We start from the raw sequence: 18,548 nt of genomic DNA, 5'->3' as shown, positions 1-18,548 counted from the left end.
AACCACTGCGCCGCAAGGAGAGCAAAACTGCACACACTATTCCAGGTGTGGCCTCACCAAGGCCCTGTATAATTGCAGCAAGACATCCCTGCTCCTGTACTCGAGTCCTCTCGCTATGAAGGCCAACATATCATTTGCCCTTTTTACCGCCTGTTGCACCTGCACACTTACCTTCAGTGACTGGTGTACGGGAACACCCAGGTCTCGTTGCATATTCCCCTCTCAGTTTCTAGTCGTTCAGATAATCTGCCTTCCTGTTTTTGCTACCAAAGTGGATAACCTCACATTTATCCACATTATACTGCATCTGCCATGCATTTGTCCACTCAACTTGTCCAAATCACCCTGAAACCTTTCTGCATCCTCCTCACAACTCACCCTGAGCTAATGATGCCTTGTTGCTCTCCGAATTGTCTGAGGTCTGAACCTTGATGAAAGCCTGTCTCCCTGCATACAAAGCATTCAGATGTACAGAAAAAAAATGGAACTAATTGTCGTACCTTTTATTGCAGGAGGACTATCACACAGCACAGAAAGTAATTTGTGATTTTGCCCATAGACTAATTGATACACTAACCATCTGGAGTGAATTATTTACATGAACTGCCTATGCTAGGATAGTTGATCATTTTCAGTCTGTTTGATTGGCTAAAATTTTATGCAGCATCTTATCGAGCACCACATGATTGCTTTCACAGAGTCCATTGCTAAAGACTTTCAGCCATGGTATTCATGACCATGATGTTCATGTTTTCATACATGACTCTAAACTCATTGGCATATTCTCCTCCATTATCAGTCTGAAATTTTGCTGGTGTCCTCAGTCAAGTCCCTATCCATTTCTCAATGACTGTATAGTCTCCTTTTTGTCCTTACTAAGTATGGTTGCCAGGTCTACAAAATGTAGAATGAAAATATTTGTCTTTGTCCAATATCATTGGATCTATGACAACAACCTCATTAAGGTCACACGCCAATGGCAGGCTTACAATAGGACGTGGCTGCGCTTTTCGATATCTTTTTACAGATTTCACACCACTCACTAGGGGGAGATGGTGGTGTAGTGGTAATGTCACTGAACTAATAATCTAGAAGCCCAGGCTACTGGTTCAAATCCCACCAATTAATTAATAAAAGTCTGTAATTGAAAGATAGTCTCAGTAATGGTGCTATCATCGATTGTCATAAAAACCCATCGGGTTCACTAATGTCCTTTAGGGAAGGAAATCTGTCCTTTCCTTGTCTGGCCTACATGTGACCCACAGCAAAGTGTTTGACTCTTAACTGCCCTCTAAATGGCCTAGCAAGCTACTCAGTTGTCAAGGGCAATTAGGAATGGGTAAACAAATGCTGGCTTTGCCATCGATGCCCACATCCCATGAAAACATAAAAAAACGAATCACTTAACCTTGTATCCTCTTCAATCACACATGCATCCTTCACCAAGATTTTTAACCTTTGACAAGGCAGGTGAGCAAATTGTCTATGTAACTTTTAAGACTATTTGTTTTTCTCTGATTTTTATCATCCAGTGCTTTTAATACTTGTCGAACACTGATGAGAAACATCAGGTTTTGTTAAGGGGATACAATAATAATGTCCTGACTGGGTAAATTGCAGATCCACTGACTTTACAAAAATAATTGCCTCATCATGCTCCATGTCAAGTTTCATTTGTGCCTTTGTCATAGAAGGTTTACTCAACAGATAGGTATCTCACTCGAGACTACATTAGTACTTATAAAGTGGCTTACTCAGCTATTTTACATGGAATTACAGCTCTAGTGACTTCAATATGTTGTCACCAAACCTAAAGCAATTAGGACTTTCATATTCCTTAACCTTGTGTTGATCCTCATGACATAGTGAATCAAGGTAATATTTTGACCATTCTTTTCCACATGCTGTTGAAATGCAAGTACTATCTAGCATTGCACAGTTAAAAAGAGTCTGAGATTAACATTCATCACAGGGTTAAAACTCCGTGTGACCAGTCATGTGTTATTTTGAGGACCCTGTCTCTCTACTTTGGGCAGTTCACTGCATAATGATACTTCCAGTCACACCTCAAACACTTAACTGCTCCTTGGGCATTCCTGGGATTCATTTGCCTTTTATTGCTGTTCCAGTTCTGTTTTCTGTAATAGCCAGATCTGCTAAAGGTGCTTACATTCTCATTCTGCCTGTCTTTAAGCCTTCCATTATATTGACACCTGCCTCCAGCATCTGGACCATTTTGAAATCTGGCACTCATTGTGTCCTCTATTCTTTGTGTCACTACAGAATGCCCCATTTGTTCTGTTAAGGATGAAGGAAATGACTGTTCCCAAGGAAGTTTTTCAAGGCAGCAGGTTTTTAATCCAACGACGTCTCCCTCTCTGAATACCGAATGCCACCTGAAACCAGTAGCCTGTCAAGAGGAGACGCCTTAGCACAATCCAGCAATTTAAAGGCTAATACTGATCCATGGATCCCCAAATTTAATTTTGTCAATCTTTTATACAATCTGTTTAAAGTCTATGATATATTCCAAGGAACGACCAAAATCTATCAAATTCTGACCAGGCCTCATAGGCATTTAACTGATCATCTTGTAAATTTCATGAAAGAACACTAATAGAAGGACCAAACCTTCATTATCTTACTGACAGGTATCCAGCCCTCAAAACACTTTACTTCTCATTTTACTTCTGGTAGAAAGCCACCATTGCCAACATCATACCTTGTTTCCTCTTTAGTAGGGATGTAACTCATGTTCTCATATCCACTTCATTCTTCCACTGGTCATTTGGTTTAGATTCCAAAATCATTGGATGGTAATCATCCCCAACAATTTACACTTGCTTTCTGCCATTTTCCACAATGACTACTAGGATTGTAGTTTTGTCTTTTTTTCTCTGTCAGCTTTCCACCTTCCTTTAAGCAACCATTCCCTGCTACCATGTTATATTATAGAAAGCCAGATGAAGGATAGAACAAGAGCCAATCTTTACATACTTTTATAAGCATTTATTTACAGAGTTATACATTATAAGCATGCAGCTCCTAACCCAACAACTACAGTTTCAGTCTGTCTGTTTATAGGGGCTTAAGTGAATCCCAGTTAATGCCCACCACCTGCACATAATTAAATGCAATTAACGAAATTAACAGTAATCAGCTGAGTGGTACTGACAGAACCCAGGCTGAGCATTGGTGAGTAAGTGCCGCTTGATAGCACTGTCGATGACTAATGAGGCAATAATTGGTCAGCAAAATATTGCGGATGCTGGAAACCCAAAATAAAGATAAAGTGCTGGTTCAGCAGGTTTTGATGAAAGGTCATCGACCTGAAATGTTAACTCTGTTTCTCTCTCACATGCTGCCAGACCTGCTGAGTATTTCCAGCACTTTCTGTTTTTTATTTCAGTCATTGGCCAGATTGGATTTGACCTGCTTTTTGTGGATAGGACATTGCTGAACAATTTTCTACTTTGTCGGATAGATGCCAGTGCTGTAGCTGTACTGGAACAGCTTGGCTAGGGGTGCGGCTAGTTTTGGAGCACAAGTATCCAGCACCACAGATGGGATGCTGCTGGGCCCACAGCCTTTGCTGTATCCACTGTGCTTAGCCATCTTGTGATATCACATGGAGTGAATTGAATTTGCTGAAGACTGGCATCTGTGATGGCGGGGACCTCAGAGGAGATTGCAGACGTTTCAGCTTTGTCTTTTTCACTGACGTGCTAGGCTGTCTGCTGTCATTAAGGATGTGACTGTTCATGGAGGCTCCCCCTCCCTTTTGTTGTTTAATTGCCCACTGCCATTCACGACTGGATATGGCAGGACTGCAAGAGCTTTGATCTGCTCTATTGGTTGTGGGATCAATTAGCTCTGTCTTTAGCATGCTGCTTTCTGTGTTATAGCTTCACCACGTTGGCAGCTCATTTTTAGGTACACTAGATGCTGGTGCGTTCCTCATTGAACCAGGTACCAGGTTGACCAGCTTGATAATGGTAGAGTGAGGGATGTGCTGGGCCAGTGGTTACAGATTATGGTTGAATACAATTCTGCTGTTGCCGAAGGCTCACAGTGCTTCATATGTGCCTAGTTTTGAGCTGCGAGATTTGTTCTGAATCTATCCCGTTTTGCATAATGGAAGGTGTCCGCAGTGTAAAGACAGGACTTAGTCTCCACAAAGAATTTTTGGTGGTTGCTCTTACCAATACTGTCATAGATAGGAGCGTTTACAACAGGAAGTTTGATGAGCATGAGGACAATGTCAAATAGGTTTTTCTCTCTTGTTAGTTCTCTCACCACTTGCTGCAGGCTTAGCCTGGCAGATATGTCCTTCAGGACTTGGCCAGCTCTGTCAGTCAGTGATGATACTATTGAGCCACTCGTGGATTTTGAAGTCTCCCACCCGGCGTACATTCTTGCTACCCTCAGTGCTTCTTCCAAATGGTGTTCAACATGGCGGAACACTGATTCATCAGCTGAGGGAGGACGGTAGGTGATAACCAGGCGGTATCCTTGTCTGTGTTTGATCTGATGCCATGAGATTTCGTGACATTCGGTGTCAGCGGTGAAAACTCCCAGGGCCACTCCCTCCCAACTGTGTACCACTGTGCCGCCACCTCTTGGATCTGCTTTGCCGACAGGACATGACAAGGGATGGTGATCGAGGAATTAAAACAGAAAATGCTGGAAATACTCAGCAAGTCTGACAACATCTGTGGAGAGAGAAACAGAGTTAACGTTTCAGAAACGTTAACTCTTGTTTCTGTCTCCACTGTTGCTGTCAGACTGCTGAGTATTTTCAGCATTTTCTGTTTCTATTTCAGATGTTTTTTATTCATTCATGGGATGTGGGCGTTGCTGGCAAGGCCATCATTTGTTGCCCATCTCGAATTGCCCTTGAGAAGGTGATGGTGAACTGCTGCCATGAACCACTGCAGTCCATGTGAGGTAGGTACACCCACAGTGCTGTTAGGAAGGGAGTTCCAGGATTTTGATCCAGCGACAGTGAAGGAACGGTGATATAGTTCCAAGTCAGGATGGTGTGTGACTTGGAGGGGAATGTTCAGGTGGTGGTGTGCTCAGGCATCTGCTGCCCTTGTCCTCCTAGGTGGTAGAGGTCGCGGATTTGGAAGGTGATGTCAAAGGAGGCTTGGCAAGTTGCTCCAGTGCATCTTGTAGATGGTACACACTGCTGTCACTGTGTATAGGTGGTGGAGGGAGTGAATGGTGAAGGGGGTGCCGATCAAGTGGGCTGCTTTGCCCTGGATGGTGTCGAGCTTCTTGAATGTTGTTGGAGCTGCACCGTCCAGGCAAGTGGAGAGTATTCCATCACACTCCTGATTTGTGCCTTGTAGATGGTGGACAGGTGTTGGGGAGTCAGGGGGTGAGTTACTCTCCTCAGAATTCCCAGCCTCTGACCTGCTCTTGTAGCCGCAGTACTTGTATGTCTGGTCCAGTTAAGTTTCTGGTCAATGGTAACCCCTAGGATATTGATGGTTGAATATTCAGTTATGGTATTGCTGTTGAATGTCAATTGGAGATGGTTAGATTCTCTCTTCTTGGAGATGGTGGGACAGCTCTTCCAATTTTGGCATATCCTAGATGTTAGTGAGGAGGACTTTGCAGGGCCTTTCCCTCTGCCTTTTTCCGTCTGTGCTTCTGTCTTCGAGTCTCTGTATATCTCTCTCCCTGTCCATCTCTCTTTACCTTTGTCGCTGTCTCTCTCTCTCTCTCGTCGCGCCCCACCCCCCCAACCCCTTACCCTCCCCTCCCCGCTCTTTTTACAAAGTTTTATGTATGCCTTTAATGGAGTAAAACGTCACGAAGCACTTCACAGCAACGTTACCGACAAAAATTGACCACAAGCTAAGAGGGAGACATTAGGACAGATGACCTGAAGCTTGGTTGAAGAGGTAGGCTTTAAGAAGGGAGAGGTTTAAGGAGGGAATTCCAGAACTTGGCAGCTGAAGGCATGGCTGTCAGTGGTAGAGTGAAGGAAGTCAGGGATGCTCAGGTGGCCAGAGCTGGAAAAGCGCAGAGATTAAGGGTTGTAGAGTTGGAGGAGGTTAGAGAGATAGGGAGAGGTGAGGCCACAGAGGGATTTGAAAACAAGGATGAGAGTTTTAAATTTGAGGTGGTGTTGCCAGACCAGGAGACTGTGTAGCTTAGCGAGAATAGGGGTGATGGGCGAATGGGGCTTGGTGTGAGTTAGGATATGGGCAGCAAAGTTTTGGACGTCCATACTTTGCAGAGTTGACTGAGCTGGGTTTGCCTTTGTTTTTTTCCTGTGCCTTGGTCGATGCCAAGTGGTTTGACTGTTTTTATTCTTGTTAGATTTTTTCGTAATGGTTTGATACAACTGTGTGGCTTGCTAGGCCATTTCAAAGGGCAGTTAAGAGTCCGCCATATTGCTGTGAGTCTGCAGTCACATGTAGGTCAGACTAGGTAAGGACGGCAGATTTCCTTCCCTAAAGGGCACCAGTGAACTAAGAGGGATTTTACAACAGTTTGGCGGTTACCATTGCTGATACTAGCTCTTTATTCCTCAGTTATTTAATTAATGATTGATGAAGGAAGGGCAGTGGATGTTATCTATATGGACTTCAGTAAAGCCTTTGACAAGGTACCTCATGGCAGACTGATACAAAAGGTGAAATCACACGGATCAGAGGGGAGCTGGCAAGATGGATACAGAACTGGCTCGGTCATAGAAGACAAAGGGTAGCAGTGGAAGGGTGCTTTTCTGAATGGAGGGATGTGACTAGTGGTCCGCAGGGATCAGTGCTGGGACCTTTGCTGTTTGCAGTATAAATAAATGATTTGGAGGAAAATGTAGCTGGTCTGATTAGTGAGTTTGTGGACGACACAAAGGTTGGTGGAGTTGCGGACAGTGATGAGGATTGTCAGAGGATACAGCAGGATATAGATCGGTTGGAGACTTGGGCGGAGAAATGGCAGATGGAGTTTAATTCGGACAAATGTGAGGTAATGCATTTTGGAAGGTCTAATGCAGGTGTGAAGTATACAGTAAATGGCAGAACCCTTAGGAGTATTGACAGGCAGAGAGATCTGGGCGTACAGGTCCACAGGTCACTGAAAGTGGCAACGCAGGTGGATAAGGTAGTCAAGAAGGCATACGGCATGCTTGCCTTCATCGGTCGGGGCATAGAGTATAAAAATAGGCAAGTCATGCTGCAGCTGTACAGAACTTTAGTTAGGCCACACTTAGAATATTGCATGCAATTCTGGTCGCCACATTACCAGAAGGACGTGGAGGCTTTGGAGAGGGTACAGAAGAGGTTTACCAGGATGTTGCCTGGTCTGGAGGGCATTAGCTATGAGGAGAGGTTGGATAAACTCGGATTGTTTTCACTGGAACGACGGAGGTGGAGGGGCAACATGATGGAGGTTTACAAAGTTATGAGTGGCATGGACAGAGTGGATAGTCAGAAGCTTTTTCCCAGGGTGGAAGAGTCAGTTACTAGGGGACATAGGTTTAAGGTGAGAGGGGCAAAGTTTAGAGGGGATGTGCGAGGCAAGTTCTTTACACAGAGGGTGGTGAGTACCTGGAACTTGTTGCCGGGGGAGGTGGTAGAAGCAGGTACCATAGCGACGTTTAAGAGACATCTTGACAAATACATGAATAGGATGGGAATAGAGGGATACGGTCCCCGGAAGTGCAGAATGTTTTAGTTTAGGCAGGCATCAAGATCGGCGCAGGCTTGGAGGGCCGAATGGCCTGTTCCTGTGCTGTACTGTTCTTTGTTCTTAACTGAATTCAAAATCCTGAGCTGCTGTGGTAGAATTTGAATTCATGATTCCAGGGCATTAGTCCATGCCTCTGGATTACTAGTCCAGTAACATAACTACTTTGCTACCGTACCCTATGTAACCCAGTATTATACATCATTATTAATCATCAGTACCACACCCTAGCGTTAGGCAGTGACAGCCCAGTATTTTATGATATTGTGGGTTACTGTTACCCTGAATAAGCAAGAAATCTTTACAGTTAAACAGTGAGTGATGCATAACCCTTAATGAATAACAACTGTACCATTACAATGATAACTGACCCATCCGCCCGCCCCCCCCCCCCCACCCCCTGCTCACTTTGGGTGTGGTACTGACCCAGCCCACCCTGTCACTGTGGATGTGGTACTGACCCAGCCCCCCCCACCCCCACCTTTTCACTGTGGGTGTGGTACTGACCCAGCCCCCCCTCTCACTGTGGGTGTGGTACTGATCCAGCCCCCCTCTCACTGTGTGTGTGTAGTACTGACCTAGCCCCCTGCTTACTGTGTGTGTGTGTGTGTGGTACTGATCTAGCCCCCCTTCCCACTGTGTGTGTGTGTGTGTAGTACTGACCCAGCCCCCCTCTCTCTGTGTGTGTGTAGTACTGACCTAGCCCCCTGCTCACTGTGTCTGTATGTGTGTGTGGAGTACTGATCTGGCCCCCCTTCCCACTGTGTGTGTGTGTGTGTGTGTGTGTGTGTGTCTGTATGTGTGTGTGTAGTACTGATCTAGCCCCCCTCTCACTGTGTGTGTGTGTGCAGTACTGACCCAGTCCCCTGCTCACTGTGTCTGTATGTGTGTGTGGAGTACTGATCTAGCCCCCCTCTCACTGTGTCTGTATGTGTGTGTGTGTGGAGTACTGATCTAGCCCCCCTCTCACTGTGTCTGTATGTGTGTGTGTAGTACTGATCTAGCCCCCCTCTCACTGTATGTGTGGAGTACTGACCCAGCCCCCTGCTCACTGTGTCTGTATGTGTGTGTGTGTGTGTGGTACTGATCTAGCCCCCCTCTCACTGTCTGTGTGTGTGTGTGTGTAGTACTGATCTAGCCCCCCTCTCACTGTCTGTGTGTGTGTGTGTGTGTGTGTGTGTGTGTGTAGTACTGATCTAGCCCCCCTCTCACTGTCTGTGTGTGTGTGTGTGTGTGTGTGTGTGTGTGTGTGTGTGTGTGTGTGTAGTACTGATCTAGCCCCCTGCTCACTGTGTCTGTATGTGTGGAGTACTGATCTAGCCCCCCTCTCTCACTGTGTGCGGTACTGACCCAGCCTTCCTCTGTGTGTGCACTGTACTGACCCAGCTCCCCTCACCCTGATTGTAATTTTGTGAAATGTGTTCTCACTGATGGGTTAAGAACATAAGAAATAGCAACAGGAGTACAGCCCCTTGAGCCTGCTCCGTTATTTAATATGATCAGGGCTGATCCTCAGCCGTAACTCCACTTAACCGCCCTTTCCCCGAGGGACTAAAAATCTGTTGATATGAACCTTGGATATTGAGCATCTACAGCCCTCTGAGGCACAGAATTCCAAAGATTCACAACCCTCTGAGTGATGAAATTTCTCCTCAGTTCAGTCTGAAATGACCGACCTCTTATCCTGAGACTATGTCCCTTTTTCGAGACTCTCCAGCCATGGGGAACTGTGTTTTTTTTATTTGTTCGGGGGATGTGGGTGTTGCTGGCTAGGCCAGCATTTATTGCCTATCTCTAATTGCCCTTGAGAAGATGGTGGTGAGCTGCCTTCTTGAAACTCTGCAGTCTTTGGGGTGTAGGTACACCCACAGTGCTGTTAGGAAGGGAGTTCCAGGATTTTAACCCGGCGACAGTGAAGGAACGGCGATATAGTTTCAAATCAGGATGGTGTGTGGCTTGGAGGTTGAACTTGCAGGTTGTGGTGTTCCAATGCATCTGCTGCTCTTGTCCTTCTAGGTGGTAGAGGTCGCGGGTTTGGAAGCTGCTGTCGAAGGAGCCTTGATGAGTTCTGCATTGCATCTTGTAATTGGTACACACTGTTGCCACTGTGCGTCACTGGTGGAGGGAGTGAATGTTGAAGGTGGTGGATGGGGTGCCAATCAAGCGGGTTGCTTTGTCTTGGATGGTGTTGAGCTTCTTGAGTGTTGTTGGAGCTGCACCCATCCAGGCAAGTGGAGAGTATTCCAGCACACTCCTGACTTGTGCCTTGTAGATGGTGGACAGGCATTGAGGAGTCAGGAGGTGAGTTACTTGCCATAGAATTCCCAGCCTCTGACCTGCTCTTGTAGCCACAGCATTTATGTGGCTGGTCTAGTTCAGTTTCTGGTCAATGGTGACGTTGATGTTGATAGTGGGGGATTCAGCGATGGTAATGCCGTTGAATGTCAAGGGGAGATGGTTAGATTCTCTCTTGTTTGAGATGGTCATTGCCTGGCACTTGTGTGGCGCGAATGTTACTCATCAGCCCAAGCTTGGATGTTGTCCAGGTCTTATAGCATTTCTACACAGACTGCTTCAGTATCTGAGGAAGCGCGAATGGTGCTGAACATTGTGCAATCATCATTGAACATCCCCACTTCTGACCTTATGATTGAGGGAAGGTCATTGACGAAGCAGCTGAAGATGGTTGGGCCTAGGCCACTACCCTAAGGAACTCCTGCAGTGATGTCTTGGGACTGAGATGGTTGACTTCCAACAACCACAACCATGTTCCTTTTGTACTAGGTATGACTCCAACCAACGAAGAGTTTTCCCCAATTCCCATTGACTCCAATTTTGCTAAGGCTCCTTGATGCTATACTCGGTCAAATGCTGCCTTGATGTCAAGGGCAGTCACTCTCACCTCACCTCTTGTTTAGCTCTTTTGTCCATGTTTGAACCAAGGCTGTAATGAGGTCAGGAGCTGAGTATCCCTGGCGAAACACAAACTGAACAGATTATTGCTGAGAAAGTTCCGCTTGATAGCACTGTCTATGACCCCTTCCATCACTTTGCTGATGATTGGGAGTAGACTGATGGGATGGTAATTGGCCGGGTTGGATTTGTCCTGCTTTTTGTGTACAGGACATACCTGGGCAATTTTCCACATTGCCGGGTAGATGCCAGTGTTGTAGCTATACTGGAACAGCTTGGCTAGTGACTAGTTCTGGACCACAGGTCTTCAGTACTATTGCCGAATGTTGTCACAACCCATAGCCTTTACAGTATCCAGTGCCTTCAGCTGTTTCTCGTTATCACTTGGAGTGAATCGGATTGGCTGAAGACTGGCAGCCGTGATGCTGGGGACCTCAGGAGGAGGCCGAGATGGATCATCAACTCGGCACTTCTGGTTAAAGGTGGATGCAAATGCTTCAGCCTTATCTTTTGCAATGATTTGCTGGGCTCCCCCATCCTTGAGGATGTTTCTGGAGCCATCTCCTCCAGTTAGTTATTTAATTGTGTACCACCATTCACAACTGGATGTGGCAGGACTGCAGAGCTTAGATCTGATCAGCTGGTTGTGGGATTGCTTAACCCTGTCTATTACATGCTGCTTCTGCTGTTTGGTATGCAAATAGTCCTGTGTTGTAGCTTCACCAGGCTGACATCTCATTTTGAGGTAAGCCTGGTGCTGCTTCTGGCATGCCCTTCTGCACTCTTCATTGAACCAGGGTTCGTCCCCCAATTTGATGGTAATGGTAGAGTGGGGGATATGCCGTGCCATGAGGTTACAGATTGTGGTTGAATACGGTTCTGCTGATGGCCCACAGTGCCCCATGGGTGCCCAGTTTTGAGTTGCTAGATCATTTAGCACGGTGGTAGTGCCACACAACACGATAGTGGGTGCCCTCAGTGTGAAGGTGGGACTTTGTCTCCACAAGGACTGTGTGGTGGTCACTCCTACCAACGCTGCCATAGACAGATGCATCTGTGACAGGTAGATTGGTGAGGACGAGGTCAAAATATTTTTCCCTCTTGTTGGTTCCCTCATCACCTGCCGCAGACCCACTCTAGCAGCTATGTCCTTCAGGACTTGGCTAGCTCGGTCAGTAGTGGTGCTGCCGAACCACTCTTGATGGTGGACATTGAAGTCCCCCACCCAGAGTAAACTTGTAACCCTTGCTACCCTCAGCGCTTCTTCCAATTCATGTTTAACATGGAGAAGCACTGATTCATTAGCTGAGGGAGGGCGGTAGGTGGTAATCAGGACATTTCCTTGCCCATGTTTGAGCTGATGCCATGAGATATCATGGGATCTGGAGTCAATGTTGAGGACTCCCAGGGCAACTCCCTCCTGACAGTATACCACTGTGCTGCCACCTCTGGTGGGTCTGTCCTGCCGGTGGGGCAGAACATACCCAGGGATAGTGATGGTGGTATCAGGGATGTTGTCTGCAAGGTATGATTCTGAGAGTATGTCTTTGTCAGGCTGTTGCTTGACTAGTCTGTGGGGCTAGTCATTTCCGGTGCCTAGGTCGATGCCAGGTGGTCCATCCGGTTTCATTCATTTTCTTAGACTTTGTATTGGTTTAATACAACTGAGTGACTTGCTAGGCCATTTCAGAGGGCAGTTAAGAGTCAACCACGTTGCTGTGGGTCTGGAGTCACATGTAGGCCAGACCAGGTAAGGACAGCAGATTTTGTGCGTTATCTTATCGAATGCTGTTTGAAAATCCAGATATACTACATCCACTCGTTCCCCTTTATCTACCTTGCTAATTACATCCTCAAAAATATTGAATAGGTTTCTCAAACATAGTTTCGCTTTCATAAAACTATGTTGATTTTCTAAGTGCTCTGTTACCATTGCCTTAATAGATTCCAGTATTTCCCATTGACTATTATCAGGTTAACTGGCCTGTATTTCCCTGTTTTCTCTCCCTCTTTTCTTCAATAGCAGTTTTACATTTTCTACCTTCCAATCTACTGTGACTGTTCTGGGATCTAGGGAATTCTGGAAGATCATAAATAGCCACTGCATCCACCTCTTTACAATGCTAGGATGTAGCTTGCCAGATCTAGGAGATTTGTTGACTTTCACTCCCATTATTTTCTCCAGTACTTTAAAAAAAAAATATTAATTACATTAAGTTGCTCACACATTAGATGCCACTTTTTTTTTTAGTGTCTTTCACTGTGAAGGCAGACACAAAATCTTTGTTTACCTTCACATCCGTTTCCTTATTCCCCATTATGATTTCTGCTGTCTCAGCCACTAAAGGACCCACATTAATTTTTGTAATCTCTTCCATTTTACATACTTGTAGAAACTGGTAGAATCTGTTTTTATACTTCCAGCTAGTTTACTTTCATATTCTATTAATCAATTTTTTGTCATCCTTTGGTGGGATCTATAACTCTGCCAATCGTCAGAATTACTAATATTGGCAATAGTATCAGGCTCTTTTAACCTCACACAATCCTTAACTTCTAATTAGCCACAGATGAATTTCTTTTTCCCTGGAGTCTACATTTCTCAATGGATTGTATGTTCTGTTTCAGAGTTTGGTGTTCACCTGGCTGAGCTGACGGTGGATCCCCAGGGTGTTCTGGCTATTCGGCAGGTATGTGCAGGATGTCATGGCAGTATTGGTCTTTAACAGGTTTTGGTGCACCAAGTCCTTTTACAACTTAAAATACGGGATGAGCACATTAACAGGTGACAGTGGGTTTTGTGAAAGCAGTGGCTTTTGTGGAATGGAGAGTTCTTTACCCAACGTCCATAGCGGCAGAGAAACTGCTCTATCTCTCGCATTGAATGCTTACATGGCTCTTTCCTGGGATTGAGAGGTTTCCCCGCTATGGATGTTTATCAGAGAACTCTCCAATGTACTGAGCATTTTTAAAGTACATACAATGATCATTTTGAAAATGAGACCTGATGCCTGTTGCTGATGCCTGTCCCTAAGGTGTCCGTAGTGTGTACGTATCACTGTATTAAGCTGAACTCAGCATGTACAGGGCTGGATCCACACAATGCACAAGCTATGTAAGAAAGTTCATTCAATCCAGCAGCTGGAAGCAGGCAAAGCAGCAATCAGAAATATGTGTTTTCTGCACTGCCAGTGTGATACAGCAGGGTTCAAATTCCAGTAATATCTTCACATCAAGTGTTGGAAGAGTCCCATTCATTTCACCTGCCAGGTGACCCATACTAGGACGGCATTGGTGGCTTTGATTGACAACTGATCACTGGCACAGAAAGCTGGGTGAAGGTCAGGGGTCAAGTCCTTGGTTTCCTAGCCGGCTGAGACAGAAAGGCAGAGTGAAGCAAACAGATCTCTCTCTTTCTCTTGCTCCCCTAAGGTTAGAGCTGACTAGTTTGAGATTTGTCAGGTTGGAAAATGAATTTTGCCTTCTAAGGTATAGTGTGACATAGTTTGCTTTTTTGGTGTGATGATAATATAGAACGAATTTCAGAGCAAACTGTATTCTGTTTGTGTGTTCCATGTGAACTAAACTAGTTTGTTAGTTTACATTTGGCTTTCCCTCAATGGAGTGTTGATCAGTCCATCTTCTAAGATGTGGTAGAAAAGACATGAGGACATGTGATTAATGTCCAGTGCATGCAGTGTGGGGTTCATTATTGTGACCCTAGATCTTGCTATCATGCTATTAAGCATTGGGCAGTAAAGGTAAACTCCTGATCACAAAAGACATGGGGTCTACTTACAGGAGAGACCAGTGACACTGAACCCAACAGCATATCGAGTTCAGATAAAAGAAGTTCAGAGAAGTTCGAGCGATGCTGTGTTTATTAATATATATGATCTAAAGCATTTAACCAGACACTCCTTCTCCACAGCTGGCATCTGTAATTCTCAAACAGTACGTGGAGAATCATTGGTGTAATCAGTCTGAGAAATTCCACCCACCAGAGACTACTGAGAGGGTAAGAGTGCCACGAGAATGTGTCTTATACTAGCCTGTTGATGCATATGGTTTTTGGCAGGCGGCTGGGCACTAGGACAAAACATTAGAAAGGAGAAGTGATTGTATAGAGGACTGGGAGAGACAAGTAGCACCAAAATAAAAAATAGTTGAATAGTTCAGAAATGCGAGGGATCAGAGAGGGAGCAAATGCGAAGCACTCTAAGATGGGTTTGATGCATGTGTGTAAATGCACGTAGTATGGTTGGTGAGCTGCAGGCACAAGTTGCTTAAAAATGTTTTTTAAAAAAATGTCTGGCTCAAAATGGGGAGGATTGGTTGGTTGGCATCCTTCCATCTATGAAAGATGATGGACATGCAGCAAACAATCCATTTAGGTGGGGTGTCTTCTCTCGGTGCACCTTTGCTGATGGCTGTGAAGACCAATCCTCGAGAGATAGGTTCTGCCACAAGTGCCACATGTTATCCTGCTAGGATATACCCATGATACACCGCGGACAGCGAAGATCGAAATGATTGAGCTTCTTTTCCTGGTAGCTGTAAGTCACCCAGGTTTCACAGCAATACAGTAAGGAGCTGAGAACAAAGGCCTTATAAATCATGATCTTGGTCCTAAGGGTCAGCTTGGTGTTATTCCATGCGTATTTCGCATGGTGGTAGCTGCTTTCCCTATGTGTGTATCGAGCTCTGCATCAAGGGACAGATTGTCTGTCACTGTGGACCCAAGGTAGCAGAATTTACTAACCACTTCCAGTGGGGTGTTGTTTAGTGTGATCAGGGTGGAGATGATCCCCTTTTCCCATGACCGCGGTTTTCTTGATGCTTATAGTCAAGGAGAACAAGTCACAGGCACGGGAGAGACAGTCCATGAGTCTTTGTAGTTGAGTTTCCGTGTGAGTGACTAGCGCAGCATCATCAGCATAGAGGAGTTCTCTGATCAGGACGTGATGTGTTTCTGTCTTTGATTTTAGCCTTGATAGATTGTAGAGCTTACCATCTGACCTAGAGTGCAAGTAGACTTCTTCCATATCTGCAAGGAAGGCGAAGGTCAGGAGCATGGAGAAGATGCTGCCAAACAGAGTGGGGGCTAGGACACAATCCTTGTGGTTACTCCATTCTCCACTCCGAAACTGTCAGAAGTGGAGCCATCAAACTGTACAGTGCCGTGCATGTTATCATGGAAGGAGCGCATGAGGCTGAGGAGCTTCAGTGAACAGCCAATTTTTCCCAAAATCTTGTAGAGCCCTGCTCTGCTGACGGTGTCGAATGCCTTAGTGAGATCTACAAAAGTAAGGTAAAGGGATATATGTTGTTCCTTACACTTCTCTTGTAGCTGGCATATGGAGAAATTCATATCCACGGTATATCTGCCGGCATGGAAACTGCACTGTGCTTCCGGGTACACTTGGTCTGCAAGTAAATGGAGTCTTTTAAGTATGACCCTAGCAAAGGCCTTCCCCGTGACGCTAAGGAGTGAGATGCCCCTTTGGTTGTTGCAGTCTCCTCGGTTGCCTTTATTTCTGTATAATTGATGATTTTGGCATCGCACATCTCCTGTGGAACAGAGCCTACTTTCCAGCAGAGAAGGAGAAGGTTATAAAGGTGGGGCAATAGGGACTTTCCGTGCTTGAGCAGTTCGGCTGGGAATCTGTCCTTACCTGGTGCGCTTCTGTTCACTCGGCGATCTATGGCATTCTCAAGCACCAGTGATGAGGGTTCTTTGTCTAACCCATCCTTGACAGGAAATAGCGGGAGAGCATCAAACGCAGACTAGGAGATATCCGACTCTCAGTAGTACAGCTTGCAGTAGTTTTCAGCCCAGCGGGACATCTGTCTGTGAGTATTTCACCATCTGCCGACTTCAGGGGAGCAACTTTGGTGATGGCAGGGCCAAATGTCCTCTTGATGCCTTCATACATAACTCGTAGATTTCCTTTGGCACGTGCAGTTTGGATTTCTTGACATAAGCTGATCCAGTGTTTGTTTGCGCAATATCTCCCTTTCCTTTGCACGGTGGTCTTGACTACTTTCGGGTCATTCAGTGTCTTAGCTGTTGAGTTTATGTTGTGCATCATGTCGGCTTTGTTTTTTGCATCAATGACACATATCATCTCAGCTGAGTAGGTCTCAAACCAGCTCTTGTTGCAGGTTCACCTTTCCCAAGTGATGTTTCTGCTGCTTCATAGATGATTGAGCTCAATGACTTCCAAGCTTCATCAATGCTGGCATTACTGCTTTCCGTTAAGGTTTTGGTGGGAGCAAGCGTTTTAGTGACAGTGCGAAGTGCTGGTATTTGGCATCACTGCTTATACAAGGGATGTTGATGTGTGGCAGGCCGTCGTGTTTGGATATGTGCAACTTTCGGGGGGGTGCATCCTCACTCTTCTGCTGATAGTGGTCGGTGTTGCAGACTGCGCTGTGGTTGGTGCAGGTGTGAAGAATACTGGGCAGACCGTGCCTCCTCGTGATGACTAGGTCTAGTTGGTGTCAATGATGAGATCTTGGGTGATGCCATGATACCTTGTGGTGATGTCTGCCCTGGAAGAAGGTGTTGGTGATGCAGAGTTCATTCAGGGCACAAAAATATTCAAACAGTCGCTTGGAAGGATGGAACTTGAATATTGCTGAAAAGAGAGACATGTTGATGAATCTTTTCATTTTGCACTCATCAGGACAAATATAAGAGTGTCAAATTTCAAACGGTCACAACAATTTATACTACAGGAGTAAAAGCTGCTGTTTGGTTGGCAAGTCGATTGGCCACGGCGTTGCCAGGGAGAAAGCAATGGGGAACTATAAGCTCCCCAAGCTTCCAGGTAATTCAAAAAAGGTGCAAGGCTTGAACTTATTCCTTTTGTTTGCAGGGAACGGATCCCTGCATATGAATGTATTTTGCTTCTAGCAGGTGTAAGTGAGCCATGTTACGAGCTCGACTGATTATCTTAAATTGGTTGTTAGTGTAGCTATTAGCGCACTCAGGATTTCGCTCGTAACGTGGAAGCGACATACATTCATATGCAGGATTGTAAATGTTACACCCCTGTTCAAGAAAGGGATGAGGAATTAACTGGACAATTATAGGCTGGTCAGACTAACAGTGGTGGTGACAATCCATGGCAAAATTAATGGCACGTGGAAAAATATGGGCTAATAAATGAAAGTCAGTACATACTGGTGCTGATTAAAGGTAAGTTGTGGTTATCTAACTTGACTGAGTTAAGGGAGAGTATGAATGAGAGTAGTGCAGTTGATGTGTAAATGGACTTTCAGAAGACATTTGCTAATGTGCCACGTGATAGATTTGTGAGCAAAGTTAAAATTCATGGGATTAGAGGGATAGTGGCTGTATGAATGTGAAATTGGCTAAGGGAGAGAAGCAGAGAGTACTGATTCATGGTTGCTTTTCAAACTGAAGGAAGTATCCAGTGGTGTTCCCCGGGGGTCAGTATTGGGACCAGTGCTCTTTTTGATATATATTAATGATATGGACTTTGGTGTATAAGGCATAATTTCAATGTTTGTAGATGACACAAAACTTGGAACTGTAAGAGAGTAGTGACAGACTGGTGAAATGGGTAGACATATGGCAGATGAACTTTAATGCAGTGAAGTGTTAAGTGATACATTTTGGTAGGAGAATGAGGGGAGGCAATATAAACTAAATGATATAATTTTAAAGAGGGTAGAGGAACAGAGAGACCTGGGGGTTTACATACATAAATCTTTTAAGGCAGCAGGACAAGTTGAGAACACTGTTTAAAAAGGCATATGTGGACTTTGACTATTAATTTATCAATAAAGACAGCGTATAAAAGCAAGGAAGTTATGCTAAAACTTTATAAGACATTAGTTAGGCCCCAGCCAGAGAATTATGTTCCACACAAGGAAGGATGTTGAGGCCTTAGAAAGGGTGC

At 45.2% G+C, this 18,548-nt stretch overlaps 1 protein-coding gene across 2 annotated transcripts in view; it reads left to right on the top strand.

The window, feature by feature from the left end:
- The window catches only part of ipo9 (importin 9), a 123,751-nt gene that overhangs the window by 11,566 nt on the left and 93,637 nt on the right, over window positions 1–18,548 (top strand). For both annotated transcript variants that reach the window (XM_068056910.1, XM_068056911.1), the window contains exons 2-3: window positions 13,246–13,307; window positions 14,549–14,635. In XM_068056910.1, the coding sequence (XP_067913011.1) occupies window positions 13,246–13,307; window positions 14,549–14,635 (149 nt within the window). The remainder of the gene's footprint in view (window positions 1–13,245; window positions 13,308–14,548; window positions 14,636–18,548) is intronic.

This window comes from Heterodontus francisci, chromosome 25 (genome assembly GCF_036365525.1).
Source record: "Heterodontus francisci isolate sHetFra1 chromosome 25, sHetFra1.hap1, whole genome shotgun sequence".
Classification (NCBI taxonomy): Eukaryota; Metazoa; Chordata; class Chondrichthyes; order Heterodontiformes; family Heterodontidae; genus Heterodontus; species Heterodontus francisci.
The sequence above is the reverse complement of the archived record's forward strand: the minus strand, read 5'-3'. Positions and strand labels throughout refer to the sequence as shown.